Raw genomic sequence first — 14,640 nt, forward strand, 5'->3', positions numbered from 1 at the left:
TATAAAGTACCAAATCTTAAGCAACATGAGAGAGACTGATTTTTAATAATATGGCAAATAAACAGAGGTGCATTCATGTCTTCAATCACATAGGCACTGCAGTTTGTGTACAATACAGTACATATAACTCAATCATAAATTACAAGTCATACCAAAAATACGTGGCCACCAATGAGGCTAGGAGACCTGGGAAGTAGGATGGTAGCCACTGATTTTGGTGTCACATTAGAATTTCAAGCAGGCCACAACCCTGTCTGTGGATACTGAATTATGAACAGCCCAGTCTGTGATGCTCTTACTCCGCTCTGCATATTTAAATGAATATAAAGACAAAAGGTAAATGCACAATTTCTGAGAAACACAGACTGAGATCCATGATGTATCTAAAAGAAGTTTATCCATCTTCTGTCCAACAGCTGAGAGATGAGTCTTTTTGGTCGGCGGAGGAGCTCCTATGTGTCGGCGTCGATCCTGTGAGCTGTAAAGCGGGAAACAACAACAAAGCAGTCAGAAAAAGATGCTGCTGGCAGGCACATTAAGGTGGCAGGTAATATAGCTCAGTGGGGTTTTTTTGGGAGACATTCTCAAATTGGAGATAAAATATTCTAGGATATGTTATATACATCTACAAAGACTCAGGACTGAAGTAAAGTCCCCAGGGGCCAGTAAGACAGTTCAAGACAATACAGGATCTACAAAATCCTTAACCTGCACTGAAGAAGCTAAACAACAGAGTAATAGGAACAAAAAGACAACACAACACGTCCCCCATATGAGGGGGTCACTGTGCTGTATAGTAGACCAAGGGACTTACATTGCTTTGGTATCCTGAGTGGTTCCGTGTCTCCTGACAGGACTTGATGCATGACTCCTCGGAACTGATACAGCACCTTCAGGCTCTTCTCCTCCCCCACACAGGGGTCGTAGAAGCCAGGGAGTCCAGACTGGAAAAACAACATCAGGTCACGCACCAGCAGCAGACTGAATCATCGCACAGCAAGTTGAGGACATCAGTTTGTAACACTTACACAAATTTATCAAGTATGTGTACCAGCAAAATACCATGTACTGTATCAATGGTTACAGGAACATTACAGCTAAAAGAAAAACTACTTTATAGTATAGGTTTAGGATAAATTCTGTGGGTCTGGAAACCTTGCCCCTGGATTAATGTACTTACCTTTGTGGCCTCAGTGAGGATGAGTTTTGAGTCTTTCACCAGACACTGCAGAGGCACGGTCACATCAATGACCTTTGCCCTCTCGTGTTTTCTACTGTTGTCCGTAACGAACTTGCCATACCAGGCGTTGAGGATGATGAGACCTGATTCAGGAAGCAGCATGGAGGATAGAGTTAATCAGCTGGAAATGCAATGTATTAACATGTTATTTTACTGTGATTCAAAATGCTAATTAGCCACCAAATGACAGACAAAACAGATATTATAAGTCCAACACCACTCCCCACTTTCAACTCAGAACAATTATATCTTGCGTGCCTGCAATTGTAGCCACGCGGTTTATTACATAACCAGTGTAATTTTGAGACTTCTTTGTTAAAATCATTTTTGCAAGTACCTAGCAAAAAGACAGCACAATTAATTTTAATTGCAAGCTGCACAAACAGTACCATAACCATTTCATGGTGTGTAGTCCACTGAATAAAGAAGAGCAGCTGTGTGTCTGCCATTACACACACACACAAACACACGCACAGCGCTATTAACTGTTATTTTATATGTGCAAAGTCTAGGGGACCTCTGATGATACTAAAATCAAAGCAGCCTCTACAGTGACAGGTGTCATAAACCAATTATCACTTGCCAAACTCCCCTAGGTGAAAATTATGCTCTCAGCTGGGAGCTTTTTGTTAGTGTACTTATCAAAGGCAAACTAAAAAACTCCGGTAGAAATGGAAGCTGGAGGGTCATCAAAAAAAAAAAAAAAAAAATCCACTGAACTCTGTTACTCCATAAGATATTTTAACCCTGATTAAAAAGCTACCCTTATGTCCAAAAAACCACCCCAGACACCTTGAGTGTCCACAAAGTCTCCTATACTAGTCTTGCCTTTGCTGGATATACAGTCCCTTTAAATTTCAGCAAACTACAGAGGAAAATGATTTAAATTGTGTATTCTGCTGTAGTCTCCTTTTTTTGATGTGTGAGCTGGGAATTCATAGGCAGCAGAAAATTAAACACCAGTGACGGGGGAGCTAGTTTTGTTTCATACAGCGAAAACAGACACTGTATCTCAGAAATTACACTTTGAAGTGCGCGACGTTCAATCAGGCTTGGCTTTCAACATATTTCACCTAGAATGTATGAAAAACAGTTCAGAATCTGAGAGAATCAAACAGTTTCACAACCTACTTAAAAAACATTATTCCCAGGATAAGCTCATCCCTTAACTATTATTGATCTTACCCATTCTAGACTCCTCAGCTTCAATAATCCTGCGCACAGACTCCTGCATGAGCAAGACCTTCAGTCATGAAAAAGGAAAGGCACACAGAGGAAGGGAAGGAGACAGACACAAACAATGAGATCTCACATCATATGGATTATACTAATGAATTTCAATAAGACTTTGCATTTTATCTAAGCCCATCTCAGTCCCTTTGTCTGAATGTTGGGGGACTTGTAATATTTCTTGACAGTCACCCACAACACCTGCATCTCTTATCTAACACTGAACCGCAACATAGGATGGCCACCACAGCTACATGTAAGCCTGGAAAATACTCACAGCAGCCTCTGCCTCCTGTTTCTTCTTGGCGATATTAGAGGCCGAGCTCTCCCGCTGCTTCTCCAGGTCTCTGTTGAGTTAGAACATAAACGGAGGAATAAAATTAGCTCATAAAATCCAGCCATAACAAAACATACTTCCCATAACATTTCTTGCATGAATCAACCAACTTAAAGTGAATGTTTCTTACTGTTCCTTCTGGGCCCGCACATAGGGCCGAATAACAAGCTGCTGGATGGCGAGGTAGAAAACCAATGGTCCAACTGTGGCGTAAAATACAGCACTTGGCAGGAGTTGGTCAGTCAGGTGAATCGGGAAGAAATATGTCTGGCTGGCTCTGTTTAGTCTGCAGATTGAGAATTGGTTTCATGATTTAAATCTAACTGGCCACTGGCTGGTTGCTAAAATTGGTTACTCCGTGTAATCTTTGGGGGAATTTTTGTCGGAAAACGGCACAACAGGCGAGATCACATTCAAAAATAATAAAAGTTTAGTATTCTCTCAGCTACATACTCGCTGTCTGGCTAAAACTGAAAATGCCACAAGGTGAAAATATCTGCCATACTCTAGGGATGGAGAGGACAGTGAACTGTGTGCTGAACTGTCTGTGAAAAAGAAGAAATTTACGTGCTTTTAAACATCATATCCCAGTACCACCCAGCATCTCAATGGATTCAGTCCTGTGTGGACACCCTCAAAGATGCACCCCTCAACACTGAAACAATTGGGGGAAGGTTAATTTGACTGGCTGATGATGCTGTGTCTTGCCTCCCATGGGTTGTCGTAGCAGCTGCGATGTGCAGAAAAAAAAAACCCCTCTGGAACCTGCACCAAACGGAAAACTGGAGCAAAGAGCCACACTTACTTGATCTTGAGGGAGACACCTTGGGGCACTCCCACGCTGACCGTGGCCCCCAGGACGCTGTGTCGACTGATCTTCCTCTCAGCACCGTACTCTACCACAGTCCCAAAGAAACCTGATCTGTAACACGAAGACAGTCACTCGCTCTTTCCCTGCAGTCAAAGTTTACTTGGATTTGAGCTGTCACTTCTTTCATGAAAACACCTAACTATGCATTGACTGACAGGGGTCCTAAAAGGATTATATTCTACAGAAAACACATATCGCAATTTGACAACGTACTTTACTGAGCCCTTAATCTTTGTCTGATCTTCATCCTGGAACTTGTACTGGTAGCTCATCATCATAAAAGTATGAGGAATGCCAAGCTGCAGAGACAAAAAAAAAGTAAATGATCGGACAAAACCTGGAGAAGCAACTGTTTATTTAATAGTGTCTTGGCTAACATTAAAGTTAAATATAACTGTTGGCTGCTAACCTGCATTGCGAAGGTGAAATGGCTGCTCTTGGTGTCCCTGACTATGCTGGTGTTCATAGAGGACTGGATCCCCCATCGCCACTGCAGATAACCCATAGTGTTCTTGTCTAGGTGACGAGCCAGCACTGTGGTAACCCCAGGACGCACACCTCGGGATGAAAACTGGAGCCCACACTGAGCGGTCACAAAGCTGAGGCAGAAAAGGAAAAAAAAAAGCTTAATTGTTCATGTTGTAATAAAAGAAAAAAAAAAAAACCATACAACAACTTTCTCTTGCATTTCAACCTACAATCGAGGTGTCAAGTTTCGGAATATCTTCATTCCAAAGAGAGGTCCATGGGTGTCTCCAGCACCTACTTCTACCTGTGTACGCAGAGATAACAAATCATGTTTCACATACTGTACCACAGAGGCAGGAAGGCATTTTTGTGACAAACACAGAAAGAGAAAGATGAAGAAAGTGTGCCAGTCTCAGTATGCATTACAAAATGAGTGTGCGCGAGAATGCAGCGTACCTCCCCCCACCCCTTCGCTGAGGTGACTCTTCTCAAGGCCAAGTTAATGGTGCCACCTCCATTTCCATTGTGGGTTGACAAGGAGCCAGACAAAATGGCCGTGTCTTTTGTAGTAAGTGGAGCCTGCAGTAGAACACATAAAACATCTTTCCTTACAGCTATCACAGTCCTGACATCTCTTAATCCAAAACACACCAAAGTACACATCACTTAGAGATGTAAGACTTCACTTTAAGAAACTCATCACCTCTATGGATTGTGATATATGCATCTTGTTGATTTCCACATGTGGGACTCCCCCTCCGACCATGTCCTCATAGTCCTCCTCATATCGGTCAAAGAGGTCCGTGGCATCAATGCCCACACTAATCGTTCCCTGCGAATATTATGTTCAGGAATGATTACTATGGTAATTCACAAAGTACATAATACACACAAGCTACTTAATGACTTTTCATATTGCGCTCACATCAATATGAGGCTTGTTATCTTCCAGTGAACATACCTTTGGGTTGGTCCTCTGCTGAAGCCTTCTCTCCTCTCGTTCTGTCTGAAGACGCTCGTACTCTTCTCGAATCTCTGCCGGGGTTCTTTTCCTTTCCACCACCTGGAGTAAGAAGATATGATTAGGATGCAAAGCGAATGGTGGGCCGGGTGCTTCAGAGGTTGCAGATACAAAAAAAAAAAAAAAAAAAAGTTACAGTAGAAGAACTTTCACCAGTATTTCACAATCCCATATGTTTGAGTGTGAATATTTATAAAGTGTCATATTTTGTACTGCTCGCATCAGTGATTTTAGATGAAGCAAAACAAGAACTATTTCTAAGGTTTGACGAAGTGATGTCATATAGGACAGGATAGTCTTGGGGTAAAAATGCAGGCATTTTTAAAAACATAGTGAACATCAAATGCAAACTTAATATCACATTTGAATGCTGCTAACTTGCCATCAACGTGGTCAAAACATACATTTATCTGAAAACTGGAATTTTAGATTTCTGTCTAAAGCACACTAAACTACCTAAGATGTATTTAATTTAAAAATGTACTGATTTATTAAAGTTGTTGAGACCTTGCCTAACTAAACCTGGCATAAATGTATTCCAAAGAGAAGGATGTTAAGGGAGCCTCGATTCCACTGAAAAGCAGCCAACCATGGATGCAAATGCAAACGCACTATCCTGACCACCCTGATACAGACAGAACACTAAAAGCATGATTAATTAACCAGCATGAGGTTAATTAAACTTTTTGTACTGGAGAAGAGGTTTGCAAAAAGTTTTAATTTTGATGGAATGCACTGAAGCTCACACTGGTCTGAAACTTTCTGTGTGTGTGTATTCTCAAAGTTAGGAACTGCAAATGCAAAATCAAATGTTTCAGATGTTTGTTTTTATTAAATGGCACTTGGCCATGTTTGCACTTCACTTACAATACACATGTGACACTTAATTCCACATGCTGTTTTTAAAATTGTGGTTTTTGAAATTCAGAACTTCACTGAGCGTGACCCATGAGGCTTCAGCTCTTCTGCCTGTAGTGCGTATCAGGGGTGTCAATGTATATTTTGGCCTTAATAAATAGTGAACAGTCAATCAACAGAATGGCTATTGATTCTAACAGCATGTGGTAGCTTGATTATTAATTATTAGACACTACACTCGGTAATGGACTTACCTCCCATCCTTCAACATCGAGTCCTCTTTTGCCATAGATATCATAGATAGCCCGTGACTGTGGATCACTGAGCACTATAGAGAGATAGACAACCACCAACAATATTAACAAACAATATCGTTTACATGGATCATAACATCAGCTTCATGTGTCGCTGCAAAGGAAGTCAACTGCATGATGTGAACGAAGCTTTTCTTACCTTCATAAGCTTCATGTACGAGGTTAAACAGCTGTTCTGCTTGTCGCTTTAGCTCAGGGTCCCGGTGCTTGTCTGGGTGATACAGCATGCATAATCGCCTGTATGCCGCCTTCAGCTCCTCCTGTGTTGCCTGAAGCACAGTATTGAAAAAAAATGTCCTTCAAAAACAACATACAAAACACACAGCATGAAGCTGCTACAGTTGAACTCACTTACTTCCAACTTAATTTACATTACATTTATTTGAACTTCATATAGTCTACCAGCTCTGTTATAATGCCATGCAGGGTTTACATGACATGTGACAAAACAGAATACAAACTTGCTGCTGCTGCTGCTTACATTTAGGTTATAAGTAGATTGTTGTGAGATAGACTACAATGCAAAACCTACTGAGTATGGGCTCTCTTGCATGTAATCAATTCTATTGTTAACTCAATAAGTTTCATTTTAAAATCACTGATATTAATAAGACCATGACTGACTTTTTGTTTTACTGCATACAGCTGTGTGCAAAAATGTGGACACCCCTGTTCAAATTACATATTTTCTTTATTTCTTGAAGTGAAAAGAAGTAAGTATTAACCTTTCTTCAAATATTGATGCATTGTTACTTTTTTATTTCATGAACTTAACCTAACAAGTACTGATTTAGTACAGTACCCAGACATTTGAATATGTCACAATTCATGAAAACTTCATGAAAAATTCACAATCTTAAATGTCAGTTTTTCTGCAGGGGTTGTACTTACTTCTTGACACTTCAAAAATCAACAACATGTGGAGTTTTCTGAAACCTTTGCATGCAAATGTAACATTCAGTAGGACATTTTCTAGTAAATTACTGAATGAAAATGTCTCATTAGTTATAACATTAAAACTAAAATTTAATCACTCTGCAACACGGCATGGCCTTGTGTAATAACATATAATTTGCACTACAACATAATGTCCTTCACAAATCAAATTATCATGAACGAAAGGGTCCGATCCCCAGACCTTAGAACATATGTTTATAGTGTAATCTGTGTTGCATGATGAAACCTTGAAGTACAGTTGTAGCATTAGCCACTGTGTTTAGCCCTGTCCCCAGTCCAAGAGATCATCCAGAAACTGAAAATAACTTTCTTAACAACGGCTCCTAGATTACACGGGCTTCGCTGTCTTGCTTCGCCAAGTGACAACTTCTGTGGGTAAAGTCGTAACTCAACAACCTGTAGCGTGTCTTGTAAAGTATCCAGCCTAAGAGTCACAGCATAGAAATCAATGTCGAGGGTCACAAGCTAGCCACCTAGCTAACGTTAAATCAGATTATACAAGTAGCTGTAAAACAAGAGCCAAAGAAAGTTTACATGATGACAGCGAAATGCACCCGCACAAACATCTATTCAGATCGCAGCGGCATACTGTACCTCTCTTCTGACATTTAGCAAGGAATAATAATCATCATTGCCGATCTCATCATCGTCCAAGGCAGACGCCATGTTTACACCCGGTCATCTCTTCTTCGTGTCATTTTCATCGCTCAAGCGCTTCTCTGCGCCCTCTGTCGCCCCCTTGTGTCGAGGATGAACGACAAGACCCCCAACTGTATTCAGTTCGCTGTACGTGTGCTTTTCATTTTTAAGTTTTAAAATCACAGCTATTCGTTAGTTATTGGCGATGTTGAGGAATAGTGCAGAGATACTATGTAATATGTAATATGTTTCCAAAATAAAAAGTAGAGCGGCATCTTCACAATGCAGCCATGCAATAGTTTTTTAATTACTTAAATGCTTATTGAATGTTATTTATTTATTGATTTATTTATTGTAATATATGACAGCGTATGATATAAAATATAATGTATCTATATTACTTAATTTTCATTTTTATGAAAGACAAACATATCTGGATATAATATACATTTTAGATACAAAAATGAATATTGCTTACATGCTTAATTCCAAAAGGATATTGTCTGCATCCTACCCAACTAGGAGCAGAGAGGTGAGAAAATCATTTCACTACATTAGGTCTTTCATTAGTTCATCATTACTTTGCATAACACCAAGCCTTTGACTATACAAGGCGGACAGGCAACAAAGGAGCTGTCCTTTCAGCACCACCACCTCAAACTATACACTGCATTTCAGCACTGATGGCCACCAGCCTGTTAATACAGGGTGAAGGCTGTCCTTAAGTGCTGTAGTTCACACAAGTGCCAAAAGCAAAGTCTGTGAAGCACAGTGATCTGTAATTAGATTGCCTGTAGTCATTTAATGTAGCCATACTATTGTCAAGCTTATGTAACTGCACCATAATGATAGTTTGAGCTTGAACCTTGATAGCATAATGGTACAGAATTAAAGTGACTGTATTCATATAATTGGTCCACAAGTCTGCGCACCACATTGACCCTGCACTACCTGACAGAACTGTTTAGATGGACTCCACCACCAGCCCTTGTTGTCACATAAGGGGAGCGAGCCACATCTCCTGGAAACCCCTGCAGCCTTCAGTATCATAGTGCCACTATCCGAAATCAGTTAGACATGTTTACAAGGGAACAAACTAGCCTACAGACTTTCAAATGTAAACTGACATTTGGACACTTGATTGACAGACTGTGCAGACTTTTACTACTGTTTGATATGCCTCAAATGTTTTGTTGTTTGTTTTTAATAAGTCATTTGTACCCAGAGGTCTCTGGAAACCAGTATTGATAACGAATTGATTAAATATAGTAAAATTAATTGTAAAATTAAAACAATACATGCAAAAATGAATGCTTATTAATCTTATGCTTGATGATTATGTTAAAATGAAATTTCTATTCTGTTATCATTTCTATGAAATACTGCAATTATAAGTTTAGCTGATTTATCGCTGAAGACATGTTTAAAAAAAAAAGTAATGAAAGCCATAATGAAAGCCATAACAGTTAGTAATTTAGCATATTAACTCAGTGGTTGAAGATTAGTTTTGTGGATGGATTACTGATCAGGTCTAATCAGTAAAGGCCTGAGGGGTCTGAGAGGTCAGGGGGCCCCTGAGCCAGAGCCTCTACATGAAGTATATTTCCTGTTTGAAAGTCTAAGAGCTCAGTTAAAAGGCACAAAAGGAACACAAGGAAACAGAAAATAGTTACAAATGACATGGTCGGATAGGTTGTAGTTGTTTTGAGTCTCTTTCAGTTTAGGGGTCTTATATTGGATGGGTAGGGTGCTATTTACCTTTTCACCTGTGTGTATCTAGGGCATTTTTCATAATCTGTCCATGTTCTGGTGTCCCTCATGGGAATGCCTGTGTTAAAGGACTTCAATGGGACAGCTCAAAGACAAACATTTAATATTCATAGTGTCATTAGTTCTAATTAAGGATAAAAACCACAGCCTCACCTGGTGAGCATTAAGTTATTTATTTTTAATATAACAACACGTCACCATATTTTAACAAAAGCGTCATGCCAGACCTGCAGCGCCTCTGAGCTGTTTTAAATTCACAGTAAGAAAAAAAAACAAAAAACAAAAAAACACTGCTGATGGTGCCAAGGTGAGGGGAGATGTGTTTTCATCCCGGAGCCTCTCTGTCAGTCACCGCCTCACAGCCAATGGTAAGTTCGCCTCGGTCGGACCGACTCGCCGCTTGCTCCTCCGGTCCCTCCTCGTGCTGTCCTCGCCGTGCACGCGCGTGGTACCCACGGTCGTGAGGAGGAGGAGGATGTTGCGCGTGAAGGGGAAATGGCTGCCGAAAACAAGCCGGAAGGTAAGAGAAATATAATGGGATTAATTTACTAGTATGACCGCTGTGTGATTTTTCTAGAACAGTTGTAACTCTGTGCGGAGATGACACACGCGGGAGGACAAGTGGAGAAATTTTCGGGTGGAAAACGGCTCCGCTATTTTCCTCCGAATAGACAGCTAAAACGTGGAGACATCACCTAGCCAGCTAATATTAGCTTGCATTCTAGCCAGCTACTATTCCCATCGTAGCCCACATTTAAAGCACGCCACGGGGACAAATAGTCAGCGTGGTAAAAGTACCGCGTTTACCATGTATTTTGCTTAGTATCGTTGTCAAATCACGAGCAATTCAAGTTGTTAACAACAAGGCTAAGTTAATGACAACATGTCATTGGCATCGACTAACTTCTTCCCTTATTACCCAGCTTTAAAAAGCGGCTCGGTTGTGTTAGTTTATCTGTCAATACGGCTCTCTCCTGCGACCGCTATTTGCGGCTTGTTTTGAAGGCATTGTGATAACCATTTAGACATGTCTGTTTTAAAATGTATAACTGTAGTTTTTTTGTTTTTCCGTCTTGGAGAGGGTCGTTCAGTTCCCCCTTGAAGCGCGAGAATTTTCTTTGGCATACAGCGAATAGTGTTTACGAGACAGAAGTGATGTATTTTTTAAATGGGGAGGGGGGATGGGGGGTATCATATTTTCCAAATGCCAATTAGTACTACTTGGCCTATATTTGGTGTGAGACACGGGCATCAAAACGTTGTAATGCCCGCTCCGCTTGCAAAGCCCTATCGCACTTGAAATGAAATGCCATCACACAAGAGGAAACAGGGAGGATGGAGAGTAGGATTTCCAGCAGTCTGCCCATTACACTACTTTACTCAGAGGACAAAATGATGACTTTTTTCTTTCCCTCAGCTTATTTGTTACGGCTCACTAACTCGAAATGAAATGCATTAGACTTACTTATTTCTTTTTTTAGTGGGATATTTTACTGCAGAGCATATGCATAAGAGATCTGTTCTCATTCAGACAGGCCCATGGAATTTTTGGGTGAGTAATTAAACAACGTCTATATGAAAGTGAAGATAAGATAAAGCACATCAGTTCTGAAGAGACTAATTTTTCTACCCTGATGGCAGCTTCCTACTATTAAGAGTATTTGAACCAGGCTGGATTGAGTTACGTATTCACCATCTGGTTTTCATATTTGACCATGATGACATTTTCAGATGATAAAATCATTAAGCAACTTAAAAATTAATTTTATAGAATTTCATGCAACATGCTTGAGCTTGTTAACCATATGTGCATGTTTAATAACATTTTGCTGTTTCTTTTTATGTGAATTATTTTAGTTATGTCATATTTTTTAAATGTTTAACTTTAACTTTGTGATTAGCTGAAATGAGTATGATGATTGGACATTAATACAGCATGTCCTTGCTTTTTATTCCTCTGAAATTGTGGCATTTTTAAAAATATTTATCGATTTATATATACCCTTAGGGTGAAGCAAAAGAGTCATCCTAGACTTTAAAATTGGCTTCATAATTTGAGAAAGAGAGAAAAAAAGATTTATACATAAATTGTCAGGGCCAGTTTCTTCTGAGCTGTTCATAATGTTTTGTTGCAGGCTTCAAAATTCAACAGACCTCTGTCAGAGTTTGGTGTCAGTAACCTCAAACACATTCTTTTTGATGTAGGATTACTTTAATGTTTCAAATGAGTGTAAACAAATTACCTCTGTCCATATGAGAGGAAACGATAAAACCCTGGGATTTCTGTTGTTTGGATGTCAGTGTGCCAACCACTAAACACAGTCCCACCAGGGGGTGGTATTGAGCTACAGAAGCACACTTAGTATATGAGGGATCAGTCTGTAGCTATGACAAAAAATGAAGACATCTGGTTTTATGATAGTAATGACTTCACTGTGGTGTAAAGTCCTAATGTATTCATCTACATAGCTGAACTTAACAAATAGGCTCCAGTTGTTAATCTCGATTCCTCTCCAACACAGGGAGCTCTCACTGAAAACCCTGACTTGAAAGTCCCATTGCTGAGCAGGTTAAGTTATTTTCAGTGTTCCCGTGAGGCCGGTCAGTGGAAAAAGGAAGGAGGAGGAGGAGGAGGGGGAGCAGAGAGAGAGAGGGAGAGAGAGGGAGGGAGAGTGAGCTTCATACCTTTCATGTAAATGCAATGTCGTCTCATGCAAACCTGACCCTTATAGCTTCTACATAGGACTCTCATGCTGGACTTCACTCCTGCATCCAGTTTTTCTTACTTTGGCTGTTCATTAATGTAGAACATGCTTTTTCAATGTGTACGTCACTATTACAGTTTTTACATGACATGCTCCTGGATGTGGGGTGGCTACTCAGTGAGCTCAACGGTGTTTCTTAACCTTTTGTCCTTGTGGTATGCGGGCAGTGCTGATCTCTTAGCTGTTTGGCAGGTCCTATGATGGCCCATAACAACTGAGGGTTACATCTTGTGTTAAACCCAGGGGCCATGACCTAGTCGCACTCAATGGTGTAATGTTTACATCCTGGGGTATTTCTCTCCAGCCTAACTGATTGTCAGTGCCCTTGGGGGTATTTTTTTTCTTCACACTCATAAAAAGCACTGCGGGTCCGTTACTTTAAGTACAAGGCCTGGAGGGCACTGAAAAGACAGGCTTGATATGTCTTAGACTGAGACTGCTCTGGATAAAACCATAGCCAATCGTCTTGATTCTACCAGAGCAGAGACTCATACAAATATCGCTGTGCAATACCCAAATGTGAGGAATGAAACAAGCACTTTTGTAAACATGAGCTGCAGTGCTAACACTATTGTGTTGTTGGGACTCAAAAGAAAACAAAACACAGTTAAAATTAAATCCTGATGCATTTACCTTTTGAAGTCGAATCTTGATACTGTCACTTTTTTTTGTAGACCTAGCAGAACTGTGTAGCATATTTACATTCATTTAAAATCGCAGAAACGCAAGGCCGGTAATAAAGGGACAGTTTACTGAGACATAAAACTCACACAGGTGTGTTGCATAAATCTAAGTGTAGTGTAGTTCAAACATTGATGACAGCAGAAACAATCAACAAAGGTTGCTTTTTAAAAATGTAGTGAATTAAGCCCACAGTCTCAGCCGCGCGGGAAGTAATATTTCTCTTTTATTTTCAAGCGGGTGCAGTTTAAAAAGCTTCATGATGTTATCATTTCACTCAAAGTTCAGGGTGAGGCGGCAAAACATCAAGTAAGCACGCAGTCAGCCATTAACTTGCAAAAGTGCTTGTGCAGCATTGGTATAAATGTTTCTCTGCTGTTTTGTAAGGAAGGATGAATTTAACCTCCTTGTGATGTCGGACGATTTGCTCTCCCAGTTTTGTTTTGAATCAGGCACCGCATTTTTTTCCCCAGCCTTTTAATTGAATCAGTGAGGTGTGGATGGATGGGACCCAGGTCCGGTCTGTGGTTCCTGAGACGTATCATTCCTAATGCCTGCCTGTAATAGACCTTTACTGACTGTTTTGCACGGCCTCCACTCATTGATTGTATTGATCCAGTTTACCAGTGATGCAATAGGGAGTATTATTGACCCGTATCAAACTGGGCCAGAGCTACAGTGACCCTTATTATTGGTCGTGTTTCTTGAAGGTCTAAGAAAATTCAAACAACACAATACTTAATTGTTTTAAATAGACAATAAACAAATTCATTGTGATTTATCATCATTATTATTATTATCATTGTTATTATTATTAGCATCATATTTACCCAACAGTGTTTTAAATGTATTTCAATATACTGTCTAGCTTCTGTTGATACTGCTTGCATGGGGAGTTTGCTTAGTTATCACAGGCTGGGAGAATGCTTCTTTTCCTCGATTTTCTCTACTTTTCTCTTTGCCTCCTGAAGGACTGAAGAAAGTTCGTAATCCGGATCGAATGTACAGATCAGCAGTGTGTTATGCTGGCCATGGTCCACCTAAGAGTATCAGTGATGACACAGAGATGAACAGTAAGAGTCAGTTATTAATACTGCATTGCTGCTCCAAGAGGCCACTAGCTGGCCAATCTATTATTCATTCATCGATTCATTTATTTACTTCTTGATTTCATCCGTACCCATGACCCCCCCCCCCCCCCCCCCCTCCCCCCTCTTTTATTCTCCTCCAACACAACACCTCCTCCGGCTGCTCTGTTGATTGAAGTGTCTGCTTTACGGGATCACGCTGTCAATAGCTGAAGTGTTGTCGTTAACTAAGAGTGATTGTTTCAGGTTAAGGCCAGGAGATCAGGACCTGAGCAGACCCTCAGAGAGAAAGCTTACGCTTTGAGCCATCAATTATGGCCCTGTACTTGCCTTTCCCTGCTTCCCTTCAACCTGCATTTAATGGGTGATAAAAAGAAATCAAAAGTTGACAATATGACTTT

The 14,640-nt window shown here is 40.3% G+C and overlaps 2 protein-coding genes across 9 annotated transcripts in view; one reads left to right on the top strand and one right to left on the bottom strand.

The window, feature by feature from the left end:
• Window positions 1–26: 26 nt before the first annotated feature.
• On the bottom strand, window positions 27–8,028 carry dnajc11a (DnaJ (Hsp40) homolog, subfamily C, member 11a). The gene is made up of 16 exons (XM_056386128.1): window positions 7,891–8,028; window positions 6,479–6,608; window positions 6,280–6,353; window positions 5,108–5,209; window positions 4,850–4,978; window positions 4,603–4,725; window positions 4,377–4,450; window positions 4,088–4,277; window positions 3,892–3,977; window positions 3,613–3,729; window positions 2,938–3,093; window positions 2,748–2,817; window positions 2,426–2,483; window positions 1,181–1,323; window positions 815–944; window positions 27–478 (listed from the first exon to the last, which is right to left on the bottom strand). Exons 1-16 carry the CDS (start codon window positions 7,960–7,962, stop codon window positions 453–455), a joined length of 1,680 nt encoding a protein of 559 aa, XP_056242103.1. The 5' UTR covers window positions 7,963–8,028; the 3' UTR covers window positions 27–452.
• Window positions 8,029–10,117: 2,089 nt separating this feature from the next.
• Window positions 10,118–14,640, top strand: part of camta1a (calmodulin binding transcription activator 1a) — a 284,590-nt gene continuing 280,067 nt past the window's right edge. For 7 of the 8 annotated variants that reach the window (XM_056383860.1, XM_056383861.1, XM_056383862.1 and 4 more), the window contains exons 1-2: window positions 10,125–10,225; window positions 14,123–14,224. In XM_056383860.1, the coding sequence (XP_056239835.1) occupies window positions 10,201–10,225; window positions 14,123–14,224 (127 nt within the window). In that variant the 5' untranslated portion in view covers window positions 10,125–10,200. Of the gene's footprint in view, window positions 10,226–14,122; window positions 14,225–14,640 lie in introns of all 8 variants that reach the window. The other variant, XM_056383864.1, reaches the window with a different exon arrangement.

This window comes from Seriola aureovittata, chromosome 9, assembly GCF_021018895.1.
Source record: "Seriola aureovittata isolate HTS-2021-v1 ecotype China chromosome 9, ASM2101889v1, whole genome shotgun sequence".
Taxonomy (NCBI): domain Eukaryota; kingdom Metazoa; phylum Chordata; class Actinopteri; order Carangiformes; family Carangidae; genus Seriola; species Seriola aureovittata.

Excerpts from the sequence above, each read along its gene's own strand:
- dnajc11a (XM_056386128.1), bottom strand. The coding sequence starts at position 7,962 with ATGGCGTCTGCCTTGGACGATGATGAGATCGGCAATGATGATTATTAT. Across the intron at positions 4,979-5,107 it reads AGCAGAGGACCAACCCAAAG|GGAACGATTAGTGTGGGCAT; the intron begins GTATGTTCACTG and ends TAATATTCGCAG. Across the intron at positions 4,726-4,849 it reads ATATATCACAATCCATAGAG|GCTCCACTTACTACAAAAGA; the intron begins GTGATGAGTTTC and ends GTTCTACTGCAG.